General features: G+C 44.0%; 1 protein-coding gene across 1 annotated transcript in view; it reads left to right on the top strand.

The window, feature by feature from the left end:
• LOC129811331 (MAM domain-containing glycosylphosphatidylinositol anchor protein 2-like) overlaps positions 1 to 25,591 on the top strand; it is a 207,163-nt gene that overhangs the window by 123,925 nt on the left and 57,647 nt on the right. Inside the window, exon 9 of the mRNA XM_055862549.1 lies at positions 18,825 to 19,094. Within this exon, the coding sequence (XP_055718524.1) occupies positions 18,825 to 19,094 (270 nt within the window). The remainder of the gene's footprint in view (positions 1 to 18,824; positions 19,095 to 25,591) is intronic.

Below are 25,591 nucleotides of genomic sequence, written 5' to 3'. Positions count from 1 at the left end.
CCCCAGGCAACCAGGCCTCGGAGAGTCCCCCAGGCAACCAGGCCTCAGAGAGTCCCCCAGGCAACCATGCCTCAGAGAGTCCCCCAGGCAACCAGGCCTCAAAATCCCCCAGAAACAAACAAGAAGGCAGTGGTGTAAAGTACTTAAGTAAAAATACTTGAAAGTACTACTTAAGTGTTTTTTTGTGGTATCTGTACTTTACTATTCATATTTTTGACTACTTTTACCACACTACATTCCTAATTAAAATAATGTACTTTCTACTCCATACATTTTCCCTGACACCCAAAAGTACTTGTTACATTTTGAGTGCTTAACAGGACAGGAAAATAGTCTAATTCACGTCTACTGCCTCTTATCTGGCGGACTCACTAAACACAAATGCTTTGTTTGTAAATTATGTCTGAGTGTTGGAGTGTGCCCCTGACTATCTGTAAATTAAAAAAAACAAGAACATTGTGCCTTCTGGTTTGCTTAATATAAGGAATTTGAAATGATTTCTACTTTCACTTTTGATACTTAAGTATATTTGAGCAATTACATTTACTTTTGATACTTAAGTATATTTAAAACCAAAATACGTATTTTTTTTTACTTTTTCTCAAGTAGTATTTTACTGGGTGACTTTCACTTTTACTTGAGTCATTTTCTATTTAGGTATCCTTACTTTTACTCAACTATGACAATTGGTTATATTTTCCACCACTGCAAGAAGGAGGCTAGGGGAAAGGAGGGATGAGGAGGAAGGAGAAGTGGGCACAGAGCCTCATACTGACAGACCTATAGTAGAACCTACACTCTTAGAAAAAAGGGTTCCAAAAGGGTTCTTTGGCTGTCCCCACAGGAGAATCCTTTTTGGTTCCAGGTAGAACCCTTTTTACAGAGGTTTCGACATGGAACCCAAAAGGGTTCTACCTGGATCCAAAAATCGTTATTAAAAGGATTCTCCGATGTGGACAGCCGAAGAACCCTTTTTAGGTTCTAGATAGCCAGGTACAGTCAGCACTACAGAAGAACTGGGCTTAAGTGTGACCTAATGTGGCTAGCTGGATATCTCTACTGTCTCTATACAGGTAGTTTAGTGCTATTCAATATGTTTGTTCTGTAAATCACGACACAGACAATACCCCCTCTACCAGAGCCACAATACGACTGAATTGAATGTAACACTTACAGTGTATATGTAGTTACATCACTATGGGTGATACTCTAGTCTACCAGATCCACAATGGCTCCACTCATAGTTTGAGTTTCACACTCAAGGGTGATTGTGAACATCATTACAGCTGCTCCTGCTGCTCTGTGTGTGTGTGACTCACAGATGTTGTTTGTTGTTGCTAGCCAGTTTAACAGCTCTCCACTCATTATGTAACTCCCATGCAGCCATGTCCTTGAGCACGAGGGCTAAGGTTAATTCACTATAAATACAGCACGCCACTGAATGTGATGTTCCACAGAAGTGTGCCTGCTAGCCGTGGGGTCTGTACATTCTGTAGGGTCGTGCGTACAGCACGAGGATGTACCATGTTCTACAGCAAGCACCAACATTTACCAACATAACATAATTTTTAGACCTATTTTTCTTCTCTCTAATGAAACTTCTTTCTGCTCTAATAAAACCTCTTTCTGCTCTAATAAAACCTCTTTCTACTCTCCAATAAAAACCTCTTTCTGCTCTAATAAAACCCATTTCTGCTCATATAAAACCTATTTCTGCTCTCCAATAAAAACCTATTTCTGCTCTAATATAACCTCTTTCTGCTCCAATAAAAACCTCTTTCTGCTCTTTAATAAAAACCTCTTTCTGCTCTGTAATAAAACTGCTCTTTAATAAAACCGTCTTTCTGCTCTCTAATAAAACCTCTTTCTGCTCTCTAATAAAACCTATTTCTGCTCTAATAAAACCTATTTCTGCTCTTTAATAAAACCTCTTTCTGCTCTTTAATAAAAACCTCTTTCTGCTCTCTAATAAAACCTCGTTCTGCTCTCTAATAAAACCTATTTCTGCTCTAATAAAACCCTCTTTCTGCTCTTTAATAAAACCCTCTTTCTGCTCTTTAATAAAACCTCTTTCTGCTTTCTAATAAAACCTCTTTCTGCTCTCTAATAAAACCTATTTCTGCTCTAATAAAACCCTCTTTCTGCTCTTTAATAAAACCTCTTTCTGCTCTTTAATAAAAACCTCTTTCTGCGCTCTAATAAAACCTCTTTCTGCTCTCTAATAAAACCCTCTTTCATGCTCTCTAATAAAACCCTCTTTCATGCTCTCTAATAAAACCGTTCTGCTCTTTAATAGAAACCTCTTTCTGCTCTAATAAAACCCTCTTTCATGCTCTCTAATAAAACCGTTCTGCTCTCTAATAAAACCTCTTTCATACTCTCTAATAAAACCTCTTTCTGCTCTCTAATAAAACCTCTTTCTGCTCTCTAATAAAACCCTCTTTCTGCCCACTTTCTGCTCTTTAATGAAACCTCTTTCTGTGCTCTAATAAAACCTCTTTCTGCTCTCTAATAAAACCTCTTTCATGCTCTCTAATAAAACCCTATTTCATGCTCTCTAATAAAACCTCTTTCTGCTCTCTAATAAAATCTCTTTCTGCTCACTTTCTGCTCTTTAATGAAACCTCTTTCTGCTCTCTAATGAAACCTATTTCTGCTCTCTAATAAAACCCTCTTTCTGCTCTGTAATTAAACCCTCTTTCTGCTCCCTAATCAAACCTCTTTCTGCTCTGTAATGAAACCTCTTTCTTCGCTCTAATAAACCCTCTTTCTGCTCTCCAATAAACCATTTTTTCTGTTCTCTAATGAAACGTCTTTCTGTGCTCTAATAAAACGTATTTATGCTCTCTTTTGAAACCTCTTTCTGCTCTCTAATAAAACCTCTTTCACACTCTCTAATAAAATATCTCTCTGCTCACTTTCTGCTCTCTAATGAAACCTCTTTCTGCGCTCTAATGAAACCTCTTTCTGCTCTCTAATAAATCATCTTTCTGCACTCAAATGAAACTTCTTTCTGCTCTCTAATAAAACCTCTTTCATGCTCTCTAATAAAACCTCTTTCTGCTCTCTAATAAAACCCTCTTTCTGCTCTCCAATAAAACCTCTTTCTGCTCTCCATAAAACCTCTTTCTGCTCTCCAATAAAACCTCTTTCTGCTCTCTAATAAAACCCTCTTTCTGCTCTCCAATAAAACCTCTTTCTGCTCTCCAATAAAACCTATTTCTGCTCTCTAATAAAACCTCTTTCATGCTCTCTAATAAAACCTCTTTCTGCTCTCTAATAAAACCCTCTTCCTGCTCTCTAATAAAACCTCTTTCTGCTCTCTAATAAAACCCTCTTTCTGCTCTCCAATAAAACCTCTTTCTGCTCTCCAAAAAAACCTCTTTCTGCTCTCCAATAAAATCTCTTTCTGCTCTCTAATAAAACCCTCTTTCTGCTCTCCAATAAAACCTCTTTCTGCTCTCCAATAAAATCTCTTCCTGCTCTCTAATAAAACCTCTTTCTGCTCTCCAATAAAACCTCTTTCTGCTCTCCAATAAAATCTCTTTCTGCTCTCTAATAAAACCTCTTTCTGCTCTCTAATAAAACCCTCTTTCTGCTCTCCAATAAAACCTCTTTCTGCTCTCCAATAAAACCTATTTCTGCTCTCTAATAAAACCTCTTTCATGCTCTCTAATAAAACCTCTTTCTGCTCTCTAATAAAACCCTCTTCCTGCTCTCTAATAAAACCTCTTTCTGCTCTCTAATAAAACCCTCTTTCTGCTCTCCAATAAAACCTCTTTCTGCTCTCCAAAAAAACCTCTTTCTGCTCTCCAATAAAATCTCTTTCTGCTCTCTAATAAAACCTCTTTCTGCTCTCCAATAAAATCTCTTTCTGCTCTCCAATAAAATCTCTTTCTGCTCTCTAATAAAACCTCTTTCTGCTCTCTAATAAAATCCTCTTTCTGCTCTCTAATAAAACCCTCTTTCTGCTCTCTAATAAAACCTCTTTCTGCTCTCCAATAAAATCTCTTTCTGCTCTCCAATAAAATCTCGTTCTGCTCTCCAATAAAATCTCTTTGAAACACATAAACATTGTCAGAGAGAACCCTGTTCTTGCCAGGTCATGGACATGATAAATGAGGACATTCATATTCAAGGATTGAGGAGGGCTTTGTAGTGACCAGCAGTCATATGTGGAAAATTAATATTCTTTATCAAACAATTTAGTCTTTTTAATCTGTTTATTTGTTTTGTTAAATAGCACCAATAGCACCGGGGCTTTGTGTGGCTCTGGTAGAAGTAGTGCACTATATGGCGAATAGGGTGCCATTGGAAATGAATTCAAATCAAATTTTATTTGTCACATACATATGTTTAGCAGCTGTTTTTGCAGGTGTAGTGAAATGCTTGTGTTTCTAACTCCAACAGTGCAGTAATATCTAACAAGTAATATCTAACAATTTCACAACAATACACACAAATCTGAAGTAAAGGAATGGAATTAAAAATACACTGCTCAAAAAAATAAAGGGAACACTTAAACAACACAATGTAACTCCAAGTCAATCACACTTTTGTGAAATCAAACTGTCCACTTAGGAAGCAACACTGATTGACAATACATTTCACATGCTGTTGTGCAAATGGAATAGACAAAAGGTGGAAATTATAGGCAATTAGCAAGACACCCCCAATAATGGAGTGGTTCTGCAGGTGGTGACCACAGACCACTTCTCAGTTCCTATGCTTCCTGGCTGATGTTTTGGTCACTTTTGAATGCTGGCGGTGCTTTCTCTCTAGTGGTAGTCTACAACCCACACAAGTGGCTCAGGTAGTGCAGCTCATCCAGGATGGCACATCAATGCGAGCTGTGGCAAGAAGGTTTGCTGTGTCGGTCAGCGTAGTGTCCAGAGCATGGAGGCGCTACCAGGAGACAGGCCAGTACATCAGGAGACGTGGAGGAGGCCGTAGGAGGGCAACAACCCAGCAGCAGGACCGCTACCTCCGCCTTTGTGCAAGGAGGAGCACTGCCAGAGCCCCGCAAAATGGCCTCCAGCAGGCCACAAATGTGCATGTGTCTGCTCAAACGGTCAGAAACAGACTCCATGAGGGTGGTATGAGGGCCCGACGTCCACAGGTGGGTGTTGTGCTTTCAGCCCAACACCGTGCAGGACGTTTGGCATTTGCCAGAGAACACCAAGATTGGCAAATTCGCCACTGGCGCCCTGTGCTCTTCACAGATGAAAGCAGGTTCACACGCACATGTGACAGACGTGACAGAGTCTGGAGACGCCGTGGAGAACGTTCTGCTGCCTGCAACATCCTCCAGCATAACCGGTTTGGCGGTGGGTCAGTCATGGTGTGGGGTGGCATTTCTTTGGGGGGCCGCACAGCCCTCCATGTGCTCGCCAGAGGTAGCCTGACTGCCATAAGGTACCGAGATGAGATCCTCAGACCCCTTGTGAGACCATATGCTGGTGCGGTTGGCCCTGGGTTCCTCCTAATGCAAGACAATGCTAGACCTCATGTGGCTGGAGTGTGCCAGCAGTTCCTGCAAGAGGAAGGCATTGATGCTATGGACTGGCCCGCCCGTTCCCCAGACCTGAATCCAATTGAGCACATCTGGGACATCATGTCTCGCTCCATCCACCAACGCCACGTTGCACCACAGACTGTCCAGGAGTTGGCGGATGCTTTAGTCCAGGTCTGGGAGGAGATCCCTCAGGAGACCATCCGCCACCTCATCAGGAGCATGCCCAGGCGTTGTAGGGAGGTCATACAGGCACATGGAGGCCACACACACTACTGAGCCTCATTTTGACTTGTTTTAAGGACATTACATCAAAGTTGGATCAGCCTGTAGTGTGGTTTTCCACTTTAATTTTGAGTGTGACTCCAAATCCAGACCTCCATGGGTTGATAAATTTGATTTCCATTGATCATTTTTGTGTGATTTTGTTGTCAGCACATTCAACTATGTAAAGAAAAAAGTATTTAATAAGAATAATTCATTCATTCAGATCTAGGATGTGTTATTTTAGTGTTCCCTTTATTTTTTTGAGCAGTGTATATAAATATGTCTTTCATGCCAGTCTGGGTTTGTTGTAATTTTATTTAAATGAGTTCAAATGAGTCCCGGCACTCCAAAAATATAAACTCTCAGAGAACATTTGTCACGGCTGTGTGGAGAGACGGACCAAGGCGCAGCGTGATTAAAATTCCACATCTTTATTTACGCGAAACTTCCAAACAACAGGAGGCACCGGACTGGTGACACGCAGCTCAGGGTGAGTGCGGGGAGCAGGCACAGGACGTACCGGACTGGGGAGGCGCACTGGAGGCCTAGTGCATGGAGCCGGAACAGGTGATACCAGACTGGTGACACACACTTCAGGGCGAGTGCGAGGAGCAGGCACAGGACGTACCGGACTGGGGAGGCGCACTGGAGGCCTAGTGCATGGAGCCGGAACAGGTGATACCAGACTGGTGACACACACTTCAGGGCGAGTGCGAGGAGCAGGCACAGGACGTACCGGACTGGGGAGGCGCACTGGAGACCTGGTGCATGGAGCCGGAACAGGTTTTAACAGACTGCTAGCACGCTCCTCAGGACGAGTACGGAGAGCTCACTCAGGTGGCATCAAACTGATAACACGCTCCTTAGGGCGAATGTCGTGCATCATACACCAACACAACAACTCTCTCATTTCTCTCCTCCAGTTTCTCCCTCTTCTCCCAGACTGGCTCTGGTTCACTCCTCGGCTCCGCCGACCACCCCTTGTGCCCCCCCCCAAAAAGATTTGGGGGCTGTTTTTGGGCTTTCGTTGTGGCCGTGAACCCCGGCGTCGTCGCTGACCTCCCTTCTTGCGTCTGAAGGGTTTCGTGTCCTCCCAAGATTTCCTCCCAAGTCCACGATATCTTCTCCTCCTTGATCTCCTCCCAAGCCCAGGATATCTTCTCCTCCTGGGCACGCTGCTTGGTCCTGGTTTGGTGGGATATTCTGTCAGGGCTGTGTGGAGAGACGGACCAAGGCGCAGCGTGATTAAAGTTCCACATCTTTATTTATGCGAAACATCCAAACAACAAGAAACAAACAACGAACCGTGACATCAGACGTGCCACATGCACTAACTCAAAACATTATCCCACAAAACACAGGTGGGAAAAAAGGCTAGCTAAATATGATCCCCAATTAGAGGCAACGATTACCAGCTACCTCTAATTGGGAACCATACAACTTGCCAACATAGATATACAATGACTAGAACACCCCCTAGTCACACTCCGACCTAACCAAATAGAGAATAAAAAGGCTCTCTATGGTCAGGGAGTGACAAAGTTAAAATTGACTGAGTGCCAAAATCCACAGCTAATCATTTCTTTACTTGGCGGCAAAGAAAGTCTCAATTATTAAATTAATTACTATTATTAAATTAATTATTTCATACCTGTACAGCTCTTCAGAACACCAATTACATTTAGCTGAAATTATGAAGGATTCAATTGTAAAACGTAATATGGTGTTACTGTAGTGATATAAACTGTGCGTGACAGATATCTATAAACCAAATGTTTGTGTCCCCCTTTGCCTCTGGTCTGGAGGCAACGATCACATCATTTTTTTTCAGTCTGTCCTGTAGGGTAACATCTTCAGCCTGTCCCGTAGGGTAACGTCTTCAGTCTGTCCCGTAGGGTAACGTCTTCAGTCTGTCCTGTAGGGTAACGTCTTCAGTCTGTCCTGTAGGGTAACGTCTTCAGTCTGTCCTGTAGGGTAACATCTTCAGTCTGTCCTGTAGGGTAACATCTTCAGTCTGTCCTGTAGGGTAACATCTTCAGTCTGTCCTGTAGGGTAACATCTTCAGTCTGTCCTGTAGGGTAACATCTTCAGTCTGTACCGTAGGGTAACGTCTTCAGTCTGTACCGTAGGGTAACGTCTTCAGCCTGTCCCGTGAGGTAACGTCTTCGGCGTGTCCCGTGGGGTAACGTCTTCAGCCTGTCCCGTAGGGTAACGTCTTCAGTCTGTCCTGTAGGGTAACGTCTTCAGTCTGTCCTGTAGGGTAACGTCTTCGGCCTGTCCCGTAGGGTAACGTCTTCAACGTGTCCCGTGGGGTAACGTCTTCAGTCTGTCCTGTAGGGTAACGTCTTCAGTCTGTCCTGTAGGGTAACATCTTCAGCGTGTCCCGTGGAGCAACGTCTTCAATTTGTCCCATGGGGTAACGTCTTCAACGTGTCCCGTGGGGTAACGTCTTCAGCGTATCCCGTGAGGTAACGTCTTCAGCGTGTCCCGTGGGGTAACGTCTTCGGCGTGTCCCGTGAGGTAACGTCTTCGGCGTGTCCCGTGGGGTAACGTCTCTGGCGTGTCCCGTGGGGTAACGTCTCTGGCGTGTCCCGTGGGGTAACGTCTCTGGCGTGTCCCGTGGGGTAACGTCTTCGGTGTGTCCCGTGGAGCAACGTCTTCAACGTGTCCCGTGGGGTAACGTCTCTGGCGTGTCCCGTGGGGTAACGTCTTCGGCGTGTCCCGTGGAGCAACGTCTTCAACGTGTCCCGTGGGGTAACATCTCTGGCGTGTCCCGTGGGGTAACGTCTCTGGCGTGTCCCGTGGGGTAACGTCTTCGGCGTGTCCCGTGGGGTAACGTCTCTGGCGTGTCCCGTGGGGTAACGTCTTCGGCGTGTCCCGTGGAGCAACGTCTTCAACGTGTCCCGTGGGGTAACATCTTCGGCGTATCCCGTGGGGTAACGTCTTCGGTGTGTCCCGTGGAGCAACGTCTTCAACGTGTCCCGTGGGGTAACATCTCTGGCGTGTCCCGTGGGGTAACGTCTTCGGCGTGTCCCGTGAGGTAACGTCTTCGGCGTGTCCCGTGGGGTAACGTCTCTGGCGTGTCCCGTGGGGTAAAGTCTTCGGCGTGTCCCGTGGAGCAACGTCTTCAACGTGTCCCGTGGGGTAACATCTTCGGCGTATCCCGTGGGGTAACGTCTCTGGCGTGTCCCGTGGGGTAACGTCTCTGGCGTGTCCCGTGGGGTAACGTCTTCGGCGTGTCCCGTGGGGTAACGTCTCTGGCGTGTCCCGTGGGGTAACGTCTCTGGCGTGTCCCGTGGGGTAACGTCTTCGGCGTGTCCCGTGGGGTAACGTCTTCGGCGTGTCCCGTAGGGAAACGTCTTCGGCGTATACCGTGGGGTAACATCTTCGGCGTGTCCCATAGGGTATCGACTTCAGCAGCCAGCTCTAGGCTGTGTGTTGTTCCCTCATCCCTAGAAGAGGCACCAGGGCTGTCTGTTTGTTGCATGCGTGCCTGTGTGTCTGCTTGCCTGCCTGCGGGTGTGCGTGCCTGTGTTTAGGAGATGCCTGTTAGTGATGACTCATACAACATCTCTCTATATGTGCATGTCATGTATCCTCCATTTCACAAATCCGTCCTCCTCCTCTTCCTCCTCTTCCTGCAGAGATTGTGATTACAGGGAAGGGTACTAGGACAGGGAAGAGAGAAGGGTAGCTAGGAAGATAATCCCTGGCACAGGACTCATTACTGGCTGGAGGTCTGGGCACCCGTGTATGCTACTGGATAATGTGGACTTATATCTGTGACAGCTGAGCAGTCTCTTGCAGCAGAGGTAGCAGAGTTTGCGGGGGATTGAGAGGAGAGATGACAGAGGAGAGAGAGAGAGATACACATGAGAGAGAGAGATACACATGAGAGAGAGAGAGATACACATGAGAGAGAGAGAGATACACATGAGAGAGAGGGAGATACGAGAGAGATACGAGAGAGAGAGAAATACGAGAGAGAGAGAGTAAGAAACAGAGCAGAGTGAAAGAAAGAGAGAAAGAGAGAGAGATATGAGAGAGACAGAGATTTCCCTAGGCTTTAAGCCTCCAGATCAGCATTACTCTGTTATATTGGTAATGAAAATAGCTCTCTCTATCTCTCCCTCTTTTCTATTACTCTCTCCTTCTCTTTCCATCTCTCTCTCTCTCCCGCTTCCGCCCCACGTCACACTCTACCCAAAGTGAAGCCATTAAGGCCTGGGGGCCATCTGTTAAGGCAGCCCCTTGTATTTAGCCCTAGCGTAAGTGCAAGTGTGTTTTTAATAAATTCCTCTGTCGTAACCGTGTAATCTTTATTACCACTCTGTTCTACATGTCAGGGCCACCGGAGACCAGCTAGTACATGTATTTCAGCAAAGTGCTTTGCCTTGCTTGTATGCTTAGGCTAGCGATGAACGGCTGCAACAATAGCACTCAGTTTTAATTGTGTTTTAATATGCATAGAAGCCATTGTGATGGCTGTTGTTGAAGACATAATAAGACAAAGACCTGGGCTAACTTTGGAAACTTGGAAGAGGATGTCAGTTGACTCCACTGCAACTTCTCAGAAAGCCCCAGAAGGATCTACAGCTCACTTTAAAAGCCTACCTCAGTAAAACTATTGATGTACAATACTGTGCAGCTCTGATTTGGAGACTTCCATTTAGTTCAATGGCACTGTACAATGTCCATCTGAAATATTTCAGGCTTTAGTTCACCAGAAATATCGGAAAGGTATCTAATGATAATAGCCGCAAGACTGATTTCTATGACTTCACACTACATCTATGCCACCATAAAGATAGCCATTGGTCAGTTTCTATGGAAGACAGATGTATTAGGAATCATTCACCGATTTGTACCTGACGAAAACGGGGACCAGCAAACAATGTGGAGCCCACAGCCCAAATCACCCAGGTAATTGAAAGCTCTCTCTTGAACCCAGTTAACACCCGTCTCACCATAACAGTATGGGTGCTGCAGCAGCAGACAGTCTGTCTCCAGACCTTTTCACTTTAAGGGTTAATCGAGTTCATTGGCCAGGCATGTTTCAGCAAAGTGCTGGATCAACAGCCGGGCCCCCGAGCTAGTCGGATCACAGAGGGCCTGGTTGGCTTTGTCGGAGGATCTCAACTTAAATCAGACGGTGAGCTGGCCAAAGGGGGGTACACTCCGCTGACTGGAAAGATCAATGCCCATACTTGTCACCTTTTCACCCACTTTGAGTTTTCGCGGGCAGGAACAGTAACAGGGAAAGGGAGATGACGTCATTTGCTCTGGAGCACTGTTCTTAGGAACAGCACAGTCATTTAGTGTCTGGTTCTTAAATCACAGACGTGCCACAGACTGGACAGAAACAGGCTGTTAGCACTGTGATTATTGTGCTTTGCAGACCCGGGTTTCCAGCGCACAATGACTGTGTTAGCCCGCAGAGCCAAAGGCCAGTCATTGCAAAGAAATGTCTTACAATTGTACAGTTGTAAGACATTTCTGTTGCGACCTCGGAGAACCTTTTCTCGGGAAACCCAATTCCCCATTCAACCACTGGCGAAATCCCCTCACAATGATCTCAAACTGTGTTCCTAATACACAATGAAATTGAACACAGACTAACCCTTGCTAATCAGGAAACATTTGGGCATGTTGTGGTGGACTGTCATTACAATTGCTTCACTGGAACCTGGTAAAATGATGTTTGTAGTGTAGCTAGCCCCTCGATGGCTCTGAATTCACTGTCAGCATGCAGTCGAAGCTGTAACCACTTTTGGAGCTAACTAGTGCTCTCAAATCAAATCCAGATGTCGACAGCAGATGGGGGTTGTATTCATAACATTGCTAAGTTAGCTAGCTAACGTACATTTTGAGAAAACAAGTTATATTAAATGGCTCGCTAGCGTTAGCAACGTTTGGTGGTCAATGAGACCGAGAGCTATCTAACCAGCTGAGTTAGCAAACAATGTAACTAAAGTATAATTTCAGATTCGAAAAAATGCTTAATCAACAGATTTCTGAAATCACAGTAGCTAGTACTCCTGGTGCACTGTTAAATTATTTAGCTATTTAACCATATATTTTTAAGAAAATGCTGTTTTTGCCATAGTCCTCACTGGCTATTTAAACGTGAGATTGTCCGAGGGGTTGCTCAACGACAGTTGCTATCCATTGGGGCCGGGTTTAGCGAAGGGTCAATTGAAAGGGAACAGTTTCGAGATTATGGGGAAATTATTAGACCAAAGGGGAGGACAACACAAGACTGAATCCAAACATTACCCTGTCTATTGTCAACATGACTAGCTAAATTATAAAATAAGATATTACACTGTTAGGCTTTTACAACGCAATTCATGGAAACAGATCATCATTTTGTTGCACATAGAAATGAGTCATGAGTGCATTAGGGTGTGTGCACCGCGGCAAATTTTCTTTACAATAGACAAACATAGGCTCAATCTGTTCAGAACAACCCATGGTATCTGTCAAGTTGGTATAAAGGGATCAGGAGACAGGTGCAGGAATGCGTAATAGTTACAAATTACAGCGTGCCATGTAAAGACTAAACAAACACGTATACAAAACACAGGGTTGAAACCCAAACAAAAGAGCGAGGAACACCTCGAATAAATACACCGGGGCGAGACCCGTAATCATCTGCACCCTACAAGCGGCACGAAAGACAAAACACAGCACAGGTACTGACACGACCAACGGACATTGGAACAATAATCGACAGAACAATGGAAACCAAAGGGCACATTTATACAATCACAATCAGTGGGAATGGGGACCAGGTGTGCGTAATGACACAGCGCCGGAGGGATCCGTGACAGTATCCCCCCCCCAGCGGGACAACACCGGCCCTGAGGACGATCACAAGAACGCAGTGTGGGTCGATCAGGACCCGATGCAGCTGCCGAAGTTGCATCATTGTCGGACGGACCGGTTGCGGTGGCGTCGGACGGACCGGTTGTGGTGGCGTCGGACGGACCGGTTGAGGTGGCGTCGGACGGACCGGTTGTGGTGGCGTCGGACGTACCGGTTGTGGTGGCGTCGGACGGACCGGTTGCGGTGGCGTCGGACGGACCGGTTGCGGTGGCGTCGGACGGACCGGTTGTGGTGGCGTCGGACGGGCCAGTTGCAGCTGCTGAAGGTACGTCGTCGTCGGATGGTCCAGTTGCCGCTGCCGAAGTTGCGACGGACGGACCAGTTGCAGTGGCGTCGGACAGGCCATTCCCGCTGTCTCCCTTAATGGTCGATTATTCTGTCTCGTTGGTATAAAGGGATCGGGAGACAGTTGCAGGAATGCATAACATATATTTTTTTATTGACCCAAATTACGGCGTGCCATTTAAATGCACGGGGACGAAGACCAAACCAACACGTATACAAAACATAGCGTTGAAACACAAACAAAAGAGCAAGGAATAACCTCGAATAAATACACTGGGGCGAGACCCGTAATCATCTGTGCACGATACAAGCGGTACGAAACCCAAAACAACAAAGCATAGGTATTCACATGACCAACGGACATTGGAACAATAATCGACTGCCGAAATGGAGAACAGTGGGCACATTTAAACGATACACAATCCGTGGGAATGGGGACCAGGTGTGCGTAATGACACAATTCCGTAAGGATCCGTGACAATAGGACACTATGTCATCTTGTAACTGTATATCAAACATAGTGATTGTAAAAGCTGACACATAAATATGAGTTTTATGATATGGAAATGTGAAGTGCAAATTTGGACGGATGTTTGGCTTGCTTGTATGACATCAAAGTGGTATTTATTATAATCCTCAATGTCTCATCTTTCAAAATACATAGAGTCCTCTTAATGTACAACATTTGCCTCAGTCAGAAAACAAAAAAGTTACCCAATTAGCGGGAGGGATGGGGGCGAGGTTCTCAAATTCAGGTTAAAAAGTTGGTTTGGAGTGTATGTTAAGATAAAGTTGTCAGCTATATTGTGGGAATTATATAATGACGGGTCTATCCTTAATAAAAGCATAGGCTGTATAGAGGCACAGTTCTACAGTAATTTCCCCCAAAATTCATAATAAAGTGTTTCGAAATTCTGATGCCGCTGATGATTATTAATGGCGCTATTTAAAACTTAATAAAGAGATAATTGCAGTCGTACTCTGACATTTCACAACCCTCTCTGCATATTCCTCCCCTTCACACGATTAAATGTACAAAAAAGAAAAACCCTCAAACAGCGAAGATCCATCTGCCTCTGAAAAGCCCCAATTATTGTTAGTTTAGGCAGTTCATCTACAGCCCGCTATTTATTTATTTCCCCTGGTTATAAGATATGAAATGGAAGCATATTGATGTAAGCTGCTCTGCCATGACATCATAGTCTCTTAAAAATGAGGGCTTGAAATGGCCACCAGTTGGGAGGCAAGAGGAGGAGGAGAGAAAACAGCATGTAAAGAATGAGTTCTATAGTCCTAGTCAAGCCCCCTGACTGTGAGGTGATAAATCCTAGTCAAGCCCCCTATGAGGTGATAAATCCTCGTCAAGCCCCTGACTATGAGGTGATAAATCCTAGTCAAGCCCCTGACTATGAGGTGATACATCCTAGTCAAGCCCCCTATGAGGTGATAAATCCTAGTCAAGCCCTCTTATTATGAGGGGAGGAATCCTAGTCAAGCCCCCGGACTATGAGGTGATAAACCTAGTCAAGCCCCCTGACTATGAGGTGATAAACCTTGTCAAGCCCCCGGACTATGAGGTGATACATTTTTCCTGGCTTCCCCTTTGATTTGACCCACACACAGCTACTGCGCTACGGATAGTTTTGTCACCGAATAGCAAATGTGTCTACTCTGGTGTTGGCACGTGCTCGCTAGCCAACAACCCATAAAGTGAGGGTAGGCTAGTCTACACAACGAATAGGAGCGACAATATTTTTATTTGTCAGCAGTCATTCATCGATCATCATGTCACTAGAATAAGACCCTCAATATTTATTGGAAAGGAGCATCAAGCTCATCAACGTTCATTATCATTTTTTTCATTTGTAGCCTAATAAACTGCATGGTTTCCCGAGTTGTTGTGGGAGGACCACACACCATATTATCGAATGACTCCAAGTTTACAATTGATATGATGGTTATAATATCAATATTTATACATAAAGGTGTTTCCACTGCCATTTCTTGCATAATTAATTTTACCGACACAAAAAGATCCCACCATGTTGAACAAACAAATGATCTATAGGCATTTATCAACTTGTACCCGAAACCTGCTGCTTCCATCACAGCTGTCGTGATAATTGTTTTATACCATATGACTGTGAATGGAAACACGGTTTATAAAGTGATAAATGTGGTCCTTGTGATCAGCGCTAGGGAGCTGGACCGGTAATCTACGGAGGATGGCTATTCCTTCTATGACCAAGGCTCTGTGTGTTTAATCCTGGGCTCTTCAGTTAAGTATGGCATTAAAGCTCTCTTCCAGCCTAATTAGCGAAGCGCTAATTTATCCCCTCCAGTTTTCATTTATTTTATTTTTTTTATTTTTAAAGAGAATACATTTTGGAGCGACAAAAAAAAAGCTAGGACACTTGAAATTGTGAAAGTCACCCAGTCATGCAGCGTTAGTAGACGGAGAAATCCCCCAGTTGAGACGAACATGAAATCTGTCACCGATGGAGCTATTCACACTGCAGCTCTGCTGCCATTTTACACATTTGAAAGAGATTGTTATCATTAATATTTATTTTGGAAAAAACCCAGTCACAAGTATCATTGCATAGAAATAGAGATAAAGACAGTCCCATTATAACGTCAGCGGTGCTTTTGGGGGTTTGCAGAAGGGTTTTGTAGTGTCTTACAGAAACATTTTAAGCTCTTGCATAACACCTTACAGGAAGTTGCTCTTATAGGCCTACATGTGTAGTTAAAAGGACACCACCCTGGTAACAACATTCTTTTAGCATAATAATGTTCAGTGGAACAATGGAACATGTTCTGTGAGTTTTAACGATACAATACAATGTACTTTATTGTCCATTTACATGGAAATTCATTTCGTGACATCAGCATACAAATACACAAACACAACACAGTATATCACATGCAGTACGGAAAAATGGAAAGTTCACAAGTCACACATTTATATTTTCACATATTCAAAGTCTCTACTGTTTACTGTCCGACAATGTATTGGGACCGCATCTGTCCTATGGCCCACTGTTCAGCATCCTGCATCTGTCCTATGGCCCACTGTTCAGCATCCTGCATCTGTCCTATGGCCCACTGTTCAGCATCCTACATCTGTCCTATGGCCCACTGTTCAGCATCCTGCATCTGTCCTATGGCCCACTGTTCAGCATCCTACATCTGTCCTAAGGCCCACTGTTCAGCATCCTACATCTGTCCTATGGCCCACTGTTCAGCATCCTACATCTGTCCTATGGCCCACTGTTCAGCATCCTACATCTGTCCTATGGCCCACTGTTCAGCATCCTACATCTGTCCTATGGCCCACTGTTCAGCATCCTACATCTGTCCTATGGCCCACTGTTCAGCATCCTACATCTGTCCTAAGGCCCACTGTTCAGCATCCTACATCTGTCCTATGGCCCACTGTTCAGCATCCTGCATCTGTCCTATGGCCCACTGTTCAGCATCCTACATCTGTCCTAAGGCCCACTGTTCAGCATCCTACATCTGTCCTATGGCCCACTGTTCAGCATCCTACATCTGTCCTATGGCCCACTGTTCAGCATCCTACATCTGTCCTATGGCCCACTGTTCAGCATCCTACATCTGTCCTATGGCCCACTGTTCAGCATCCTACATCTGTCCTATGGCCCACTGTTCAGCATCCTACATCTGTCCTATGGCCCACTGTTCAGCATCCTACATCTGTCCTATGGCCCACTGTTCAGCATCCTACATCTGTCCTAATGCCCACTGTTCAGCAGCCTCCATCTGTTCTATGGCCCACTGTTCAGCATCCTGATGACCATCGGAATGGAACTTGCCCTGCTCCTATTCTTGCTGAACAGTGGGACCTTGTATCTTTTTCCAGAGGGCAACAGTTTAAAAAAATTGGGCAAGATTGTGTGTGGAATCCTCTATTAAATCTCCTGGCCTTGTTCCCTTGCCCGTTTATGGACTGTCAGTCCTTGCATCCGTAGCTAAGCCCTGTTCCTCAGCTTACCAAAACAGGGTCATGATCAGTCTGTTGAAATAACAGATTGTGCCTTTAAGGTTTTCTTTTTCCTTTTTTTTTGCTTTTGTTTAGGCCTTTTTGTTCTACTTCGTTTGTTTTAATCCCTGCAGTAAATAATAAGTACTAACCTTACACCAATAATGAATACACTCTTCGGTTGTCCCCATAGGAAAGAAATGTGGGGTTCCAAGTAGAACCCTTTTGGGTTTCATGTAGAACCCTCTGTGGAAACGCTTCTACATGGAACCCAAAGGCTTCTACTTAGTACCAAAAATAATTCTACAAAGGGTTCTCCTATGAGGACAGCCGAAAGGACCCTTATAGGTTCTAGGTAGCACCATTTCGTTCTAAAAATGTAATGTGGGTGGCTTTCAGGAGGAAAATACTAAGCTTTGTTTTTCTAAAGTTCACTTCCTTGTATGAAGTTAAATGTCATGTTATGTTATTCTCTGGAGCCAGTTGCATTTTGCATTGTTGAGGATGTTTGAATTTTATAGGCTTGTCATAGGACAGTATTTATCTACTTTACAATCAAAAGGGATTGCTGCTCCAAAATTCCACGCATATTGTATGTGACTAGAACATTTTGAAGTTAGTTAATTTAGGTGTAGTAATATTAACTTTCAGACGGTGGCCTAAGGGAGGCTTGCCTGAAGCCTCGTTGTGGATAGTGGTGGTTAGGTGCTAGCTGGGCTGTAGCATGCTAACAGGGATCCTACCACTTCCACGCTTTTGCACTCTAATATGCTGTTGCTAAGCTGGAAACAAACGTCTTGGGTCACTGACCTTCGGGCTCTACAGACTACTTTCTAGGTATCCATAAGATGAAGTATATTTGCAATTCCGGAGAAATGTTCCTTTAAGTGTTTCTGGAGTATAATCTCGTATGGTGCCACTCAGAAATTCTGTGAATCACGCTCGTTTTTCTCAGAGCGGAAGATGGTCCCTATGGATTCACCCAGCCATTCTGTGTATTCAAGCAGTAAGCTCAGTCGAGTTAATAGAGGACAGTTCCTCTGAGAGTTCTCAAAATTAGACATGAAACAGGAAAAATATCTCAGAGGCCCTCAAAATATCTCCTGCTAAAGAGCCTTGCATAAAACAACAATACAATAACTAATTCCATGTATTTTTTGTGCAATGCCAGTCAGTCAAAGGTTGTTAAGCTGCAGACAAGAAGCTCTGGTATCCTAGACTTGTGACTTCTGAGTTCTCATGTTAGCATTTTCATGTTAGCCTTCTCATGTTAGCCTGTAGCCTGTTTTGCCCATATACTGGACTCTGACTCCCGCGGCGTAACCGAGTTTGCTAGGTGTGCACCAAAGTGCGACAGGAACATTTTAGCACTTTCCAGTGAAGTCGTAGTGGATAATTGATAAAGCCACGTCTAGTGGCATCTCATTACTGGTGCATTAGGGATAATTACTGCGGTAGATAATATAAAGGCTGGATAAATAAGGGATCTTTAAAGCCCTGGGAACTTCTGAATGCAGAGGATTATGTTTGGTTTGACGTACGGAACGAGGCTCGGGATGCTGCCTGTGTTTGGAGGACAGTTTTGCTGAATTCCAAATCGCCTGCTAGTCCTCTATACCCCCCTACTCCCGAGGCACTCCTGTAGATCTGAGAGGAGTTGATAGGTGTAAACAATACGGGGAAGCAATTACCATATTGCACCTACCAAAATCAGATATCCATAGGGGCTAGGGGTTATTTTAGGACAGGTTCATTACTACTCTTTGCCTGACTGATATAGTACAAGGGATAGTGATTGATTTGGGATCCAGCCTTTGTCTCCCTCCCCGCCTGTCTGACTCTGGCCTTCTGTCTTCCTCTCCATAGATCCGCCGGCAGTAGAGCCACTGTTCACAGAGATTCGCCAGGGTTTGGGCCGCGCTTTCACCCTCAACTGCCGCATGCTGCGGGCCCACCCGTCCAAGGTGCTCAAGTACGAGTGGAAGCTGGGCACCCGGCTGCTGACCATGGGCCAGTTGGACCAGCGCGACGAGACTGACTACCACGTCAGAGCCCTCAACAGGGAGGGCTACGGGGAGTACACCTGTGAAGTGACCAACGAGGCCGGGGCGGGTGCCTGCAGGTTCTTAGTCACAGGTGTGTACGACAGACGACGTTGGCCGTTCCAGTTTCTATACTTGCTTTGCGCTTAGTAGATTGTTTGATACTAAGTGGTCTGCTAGTGTTGATATTGAGACCAATACTGATCAATTTCTAATCCTATTCTCCTCTATTGTCTCCATACATGTCCAATGTCTTACCTTGAAAGAGAATCAAACGTTAGTACACTCTACTGTAATGTGTGTAATTCACTGCTTTTGGTTGCGGTGGAAAAGTATTCAGGCCCCTTGACTTTTTCCACATTTTGTTACGTTACAGACTTATTCTAAAAAATCTACCACAATACCTCATAATGACAAAGCAAAAAAAAAAAATGTATAAAACATTTTTTTTTACTGAAATTGCACATTTACATAAGTATTCAGACCCTTCACGGAAGCATATTTGGCAGCAGTTACAGCCTTGAGTCTTCTTGGGTATGACGCTACAAGCTAGGCACACCTATATTTGGGGAGTTTCTCCCATTCTTCTCTGCAGATCCTCTCAAGCTCTCTCAGGTTGGATGGGGAGCGTTGCTGCAAAGCTATTTTCAGGATTCTCCAGAGATGTTCGATCGTGTTCAAGTCTGGGCTCTGGCTGGGCCACTCAAGGACATTCAGAGACTTGTCCTGAAGCCATTCCTACGTTGTCTTCGCTATGTGCTTAGGGTATTTGTCCTGTTGGAAGATGAACCTTCGCCCCAGTCTGAGGTCTTGAGCGCTCTGGAGCAGGTTTTCATCAAGTATCTCTCTGTACTTTGCGCCGTTTATCTTTTCCTTGATCCTGACTAGTCTCCTGGTCCCTGCTGCTGAAAAACATCCCCACAGCATGATGCTGCCACCACCATGCTTCACCGTAGGGATGGTACCAGAAAATCTTGTTTCTCATGGTCTGAGAGTCCTTTGGGTGCCTTTTGGCAAAATCCTAGTTATGTGCCTTTTACTGAGGAGTGGCTTCTGTCTGGCTATTCTATGATAAAGGTCTGATTGGTGGAGTGCTACAGAGATGGTTGTCCTTCTGGAATGTTCTCCCATCTCCACAGAGGAACTCTGGAGCTCTTTCAGAGTGACCATCGAGTTCTTGGTCACCTCCCTGACCAAGGCTCTTCTCCCCCGATTGCTCAGTTAAGCCGAGCGGTCAACTCTAGGAAGAGTCTTGGTGGTTCCTAACTTCTTCCATTTAAGAATGATGGAGGCCACTGTGTTTTTGGGGACCTTCAAAGCTGCAGAAATTTGTTGGTACACTTTCCGAGATCTGTGCCTTGACACAATCCTGTCTCTGAGCTCTATGGACAATTCCTTCGACCTCATGGCTTGGTTTTTGCTCTGACATGCACTGTCAACTGTGGGACCTTATATAGACAGGTGTGTGCCTTTCCAAATCATGTCCAATCAATTGAATCTACCACAGGTGGACTCCCATCAAGTTGTAGAAACATCTCAAGGATGATCAATGGAAACAGGATGCACCTGAGCTCAATTTCGAGTCTCATAGCAAAGGGTCTGAATACTTATGTCAATAAGTTGTTGTTTTTTTTTACCAGTTTTTGCTTTGTCATTATGGGGTATTGTGTGTAGGTTGATGAGGAAAACATGTATTTAATCCATTTTAGAATAAGGCTGTAACTTAACAAAATGTGGAAAATGTCAAGGGGTCTAAATACTTTCCAAATGCACTGTATGTACCAGTCAGACCTGTAAATAGTAACAAGCAGTGGCTAACCGAGAATTGTGCATCAATGGAGAGCTGCCCCTTCACTTTCCTCACTACTCCTGGACACGGCTGCATCCCGGCTGCATCCCAAAAGGCACCCTACTTAGTGCACTACTTTTGACCAGGGCCCATAGGGAATAGGGTGCCATTTGGGATTCACCCAACGTATTGATTCGATTCACGTTCACTTTCTGTGATTGCTGTTGGTTGCAGCGAGACTCCCATTATCAATACCTCATTGTCAATACCCGGAGACAAGTAGAATCCACTCTCTGTCTATTCTAATGAAATGTATCCCATGGAGATGGCCTTGTCAGCCCTTATAAAAAACATTTATAAAAACCTAATAAGCTGCTTATCTGCGACACGACAAAGTGTTGCTTGTTTTCACTGCTAGCAGCAGACATACGCAAGGAATTTCAATGATTTATTGACTAGATGACAGGCTGATGATGCATTCATAATAATTAATATATGTTTGAACATGCAAGATGTCATTGTAATGATTAACACCTCTGGAAATAAAAATGGGGTGCATTAGGGTTTTGGTATTAGTGTTCTTAGTTCTCAGTGTTTTGGTATTAGTGTTTTTAACTCTCAGTCTTTTGGTATTAGTGTTCTCAGTGTTTTGGTATTAGTGTTCTCAGTGTTTTGGTATTTGTGTTCTTAGCTTTCAGTGTTTTGGTATTAGCGTTCTCAGTGTTTTGGTATTAGTGTTCTCTGCGTTTTGATATTAGCGTTCTCAGTGTTTTGGTATTAGTGTTCTCTGCGTTTTGATATTAGCGTTCTCAGTGTTTTGGTATTAGTGTTCTCTGCGTTTTGGTATTAGCGTTCTCAGTGTTTTCGTATTAGTGTTCTCTGCGTTTTGGTATTAGTGTTCTCTGCGTTTTGGTATTAGTGTTCTCTGCGTTTTGGTATTAGTGTTCTCTGCGTTTTGGTATTAGCGTTCTCAGTGTTTTCGTATTAGTGTTCTCTGCATTTTGGTATTAGCGTTATCAGTGTTTTCGTATTAGTGTTCTCAGTGTTTTGGTATTATTGTTCTTAGCTTTCAGTGTTTTGGTATAAGCGTTCTCAGTGTTTTGGTATTAGTGTTCTCTGCGTTTTGATATTAGCGTTCTCAGTGTTTTGGTATTAGTGTTCTCAGTGTTTTGGTATTATTGTTCTTAGTGTTTTGATATTAGCGTTCTCAGTGTTTTGGTATTATTGTTCTCAGTGTTTTGGTATTATTGTTCATAGCTTTCAGTGTTTTCGTATTAGCGTTCTCAGTGTTTTGGCATTAGTGTTCTCAGTGTTTTGGTATTATTGTTCTCAGTGTTTTGGTATTTTTGTTCTTAGCTTTCAGTGTTTTGATATTAGCGTTCTCAGTGTTTTCGTATTAGCGTTCTCAGTGTTTTGGTATAAGCGTTCTCCGTGTTTTGGTATTAGTGTTCTCAGTGTTTTGGTATTAGTGTTCTCAGTGTTTTAGTATAAGCGTTCTCAGTGATTTGGTATTAGTGTTCTCAGTGATTTGGTATTAGTGTTCTCAGTGTTTTGGTATTAGCGTTCTCAGTGTTTTGGTATTAGTGTTCTCAGTGTTTTGATATTAGTGTTCTCAGTGTTTTGGTATTATTGTTCTTAGCTTTCAGTGTTTTGGTATAAGCGTTCTCAGTGTTTTGGTATTAGTGTTCTTAGCTTTCAGTGTTTTGGTATAAGCGTTCTCAGTGTTTTGGTATTATTGTTCTTAGCTTTCAGTGTTTTAGTATAAGCGTTCTCAGTGTTTTGGTATTATTGTTCTTAGCTTTCAGTGTTTTAGTATAAGCGTTCTCAGTGTTTTGGTATTAGTGTTCTCAGTGTTTTGGTATTAGTGTTCTTAGCGCTCAGTGTTTTGGTATTAGTTTATTCCTCAGAGGTGTTGACACAGTGGTATGTAAAAACACCCTGTTTTCCTCAGAAGTGTTGACATAGGAAAACACTTATCTTTCAATGAGATGTCATATTACATTCAAATTCTAGTAACGTTATTGTTCCCAGGAGACAACTTCATATGTCGACATAGAGCAGAATCAGCAGGGAGAAGTCGTCACTGTGATATTTTTCCCTTTTGCTTTCAAGCTTTTTCAACATTAGACGCTCAATGGATGGGAGAAATGACTACAACGTTTTACTGTTGATAAGTGTTCAGAGTCTGCAGATCAAGAAGTACAGCCGAATCACTGCTCAAGTCTTTCCAGAGTCATATTAGCCCCAACTCGGATTTGCATTGTCAATTTTCTGTCCTGCACAGCAGCCACAAGGAGAGAGGATTACTGCACTCCCTATCTTGCCCTCCACCCAAAAGAAAATGTCAGCAATTTAGGGAACACGAAAACCCAGGTCCACTTGTTATATTAGAAAGTCACCTTGTCTTCCTGTACGGCACTCCTGAAACTATTTGACTGTCCAACATTTAAGGAAAGCAAGAAAAACCTGTCTGTCTTCCTGATAATAGTGTGTGGCTCAAAGACTCCCTCTCTTGATCCTGGCAGTTGTTTGAATCTTTGGTATAGAGCGTTCGTCTCCAGACAACACTCCTGCTGCATTTATAAATGACTAATGTTTGATATTTCTGTGTTTTTTTTTGTTGAGGAGTTCAGTCACATGAAAGCAAGTTGTTGACAAACCATAAAGGGATACTTCAGGATTGTGGCAATGAGGTCCCTTTGTCTACTTCCCCAATGTCACGTGAACTTGTGGGTACTATTTTTATGTCTCTGTGTCCAGTATGAAGAAAGTTAGAGGTAGTTTCGCGAGCCAATTCTAGCTAGCGTTAGCGCAATGAATGGAAGTCTATTGGTATCTGCTAGCATGTGTGAGTGTGTGTGTGTCTCGTGACAGACGTTACAATGTGCACAAGTTCTGGGTGCCTTCTGATTGCATGATAGCAGAATCTCTAGCATAGCAGTAACATTGCTGCGGTAGTGGTTGGTAATGGATCTCTAGCATAGCAGTAACATTGCTGCGGTAGTGGCTGGTAATGAATCTCTAGCATAGCAGTAACATTGCTGCGGTAATGGCTGGTAATGAATCTCTAGCATAGCAGTAACATTGCTGCGGTAGTGGTTGGTAAGGAATCTCTAGCATAGCAGTAACATTGCTGCGGTAGTGGCTGGTAATGAATCTCTAGCATAGCAGTAACTTTGCTGCGGTAATGGCTGGTAATGAATCTCTAGCATAGCAGTAACATTGCTGCGGTAATGGCTGGTAATGAATCTCTAGCATAGCAGTAACATTGCTGCGGTAGTGACTGGTAATGAATCTCTAGCATAGCAGTAACATTGCTGCGGTAGTGGTTGGTAATGAATCTCTAGCATAGCAGTAACATTGCTGCGGTAGTGGCTGGTAATGAATCTCTAGCATAGCAGTAACATTGCTGCGGTAATGGCTGGTAATGAATCTCTAGCATAGCAGTAACATTGCTGCGGTAATGGCTGGTAATGAATCTCTAGCATAGCAGTAACATTGCTGTGGTAGTGACTGGTAATGAATCTCTAGCATAGCAGTAACATTGCTGCGGTAGTGGCTGGTAATGAATCTCTAGCATAGCAGTAACATTGCTGCGGTAATGGCTGGTAATGAATCTCTAGCATAGCAGTAACATTGCTGCGGTAGTGGCTGGTAATGAATCTCTAGCATAGCAGTAACATTGCTGCGGTAGTGGCTGGTAATGAATCTCTAGCATAGCAGTAACATTGCTGCGGTAATGGCTGGTAATGAATCTCTAGCATAGCAGTAACATTGCTGTGGTAGTGGCTGGTAATGAATCTCTAGCATAGCAGTAACATTGCTGCGGTAGTGACTGGTAATGAATCTCTAGCATAGCAGTAACATTGCTGCGGTAGTGACTGGTAATGAATCTCTAGCATAGCAGTAACATTGCTGCGGTAGTGGTTGGTAATGAATCTCTAGCATAGCAGTAACATTGCTGTGGTAGTGGCTGGTAATGAATCTCTAGCATAGCAGTAACATTGCTGCGGTAGTGACTGGTAATGAATCTCTAGCATAGCAGTAACATTGCTGCGGTAGTGGCTGGTAATGAATCTCTAGCATAGCAGTAACATTGCTGCGGTAGTGGCTGGTAATGAATCTCTAGCATAGCAGTAACATTGCTGCGGTAATGGCTGGTAATGAATCTCTAGCATAGCAGTAACATTGCTGCGGTAGTGGCTGGTAATGAATCTCTAGCATAGCAGTAACATTGCTGCGGTAGTGGCTGGTAATGAATCTCTAGCATAGCAGTAACATTGCTGCGATAGTGGCTGGTAATGAATCTCTAGCATAGCAGTAACATTGTTGCGGTAGTGGCTGGTAATGAATCTCTAGCATAGCAGTAACATTGCTGTGGTAGTGGCTGGTAATGAATCTCTAGCATAGCAGTAACATTGCTGCGGTAGTGACTGGTAATGAATCTCTAGCATAGCAGTAACATTGCTGCGGTAGTGGCTTGTAATGAATCTCTAGCATAGCAGTAACATTGCTGCGGTAGTGGCTGGTAATGAATCTCTAGCATAGAAGCAACATTGCTGCGGTAGTGACTTGTAATGAATCTCTAGCATAGCAGTAACATTGCTGCGGTAGTGGCTGGTAATGAATCTCTAGCATAGCAGTAACATTGCTGCGGTAGTGGCTGGTAATGAACGTTTGACAAGAGGACAGCTTCACATTTCTGAGGAGTTGGTTGTGAAATATTGATGACGGGGGGTAACTGTGAGGCTGGACTCTGCTGTAGCAGCAACTCAGCTCTCCACCCACGGAAAAATGTGGCT

The sequence above is a fragment of the Salvelinus fontinalis genome, chromosome 15 (genome assembly GCF_029448725.1).
Source record: "Salvelinus fontinalis isolate EN_2023a chromosome 15, ASM2944872v1, whole genome shotgun sequence".
NCBI classification, from domain to species: Eukaryota; Metazoa; Chordata; class Actinopteri; order Salmoniformes; family Salmonidae; genus Salvelinus; species Salvelinus fontinalis.
This window is presented reverse-complemented; position numbering and strand designations above follow the sequence as displayed.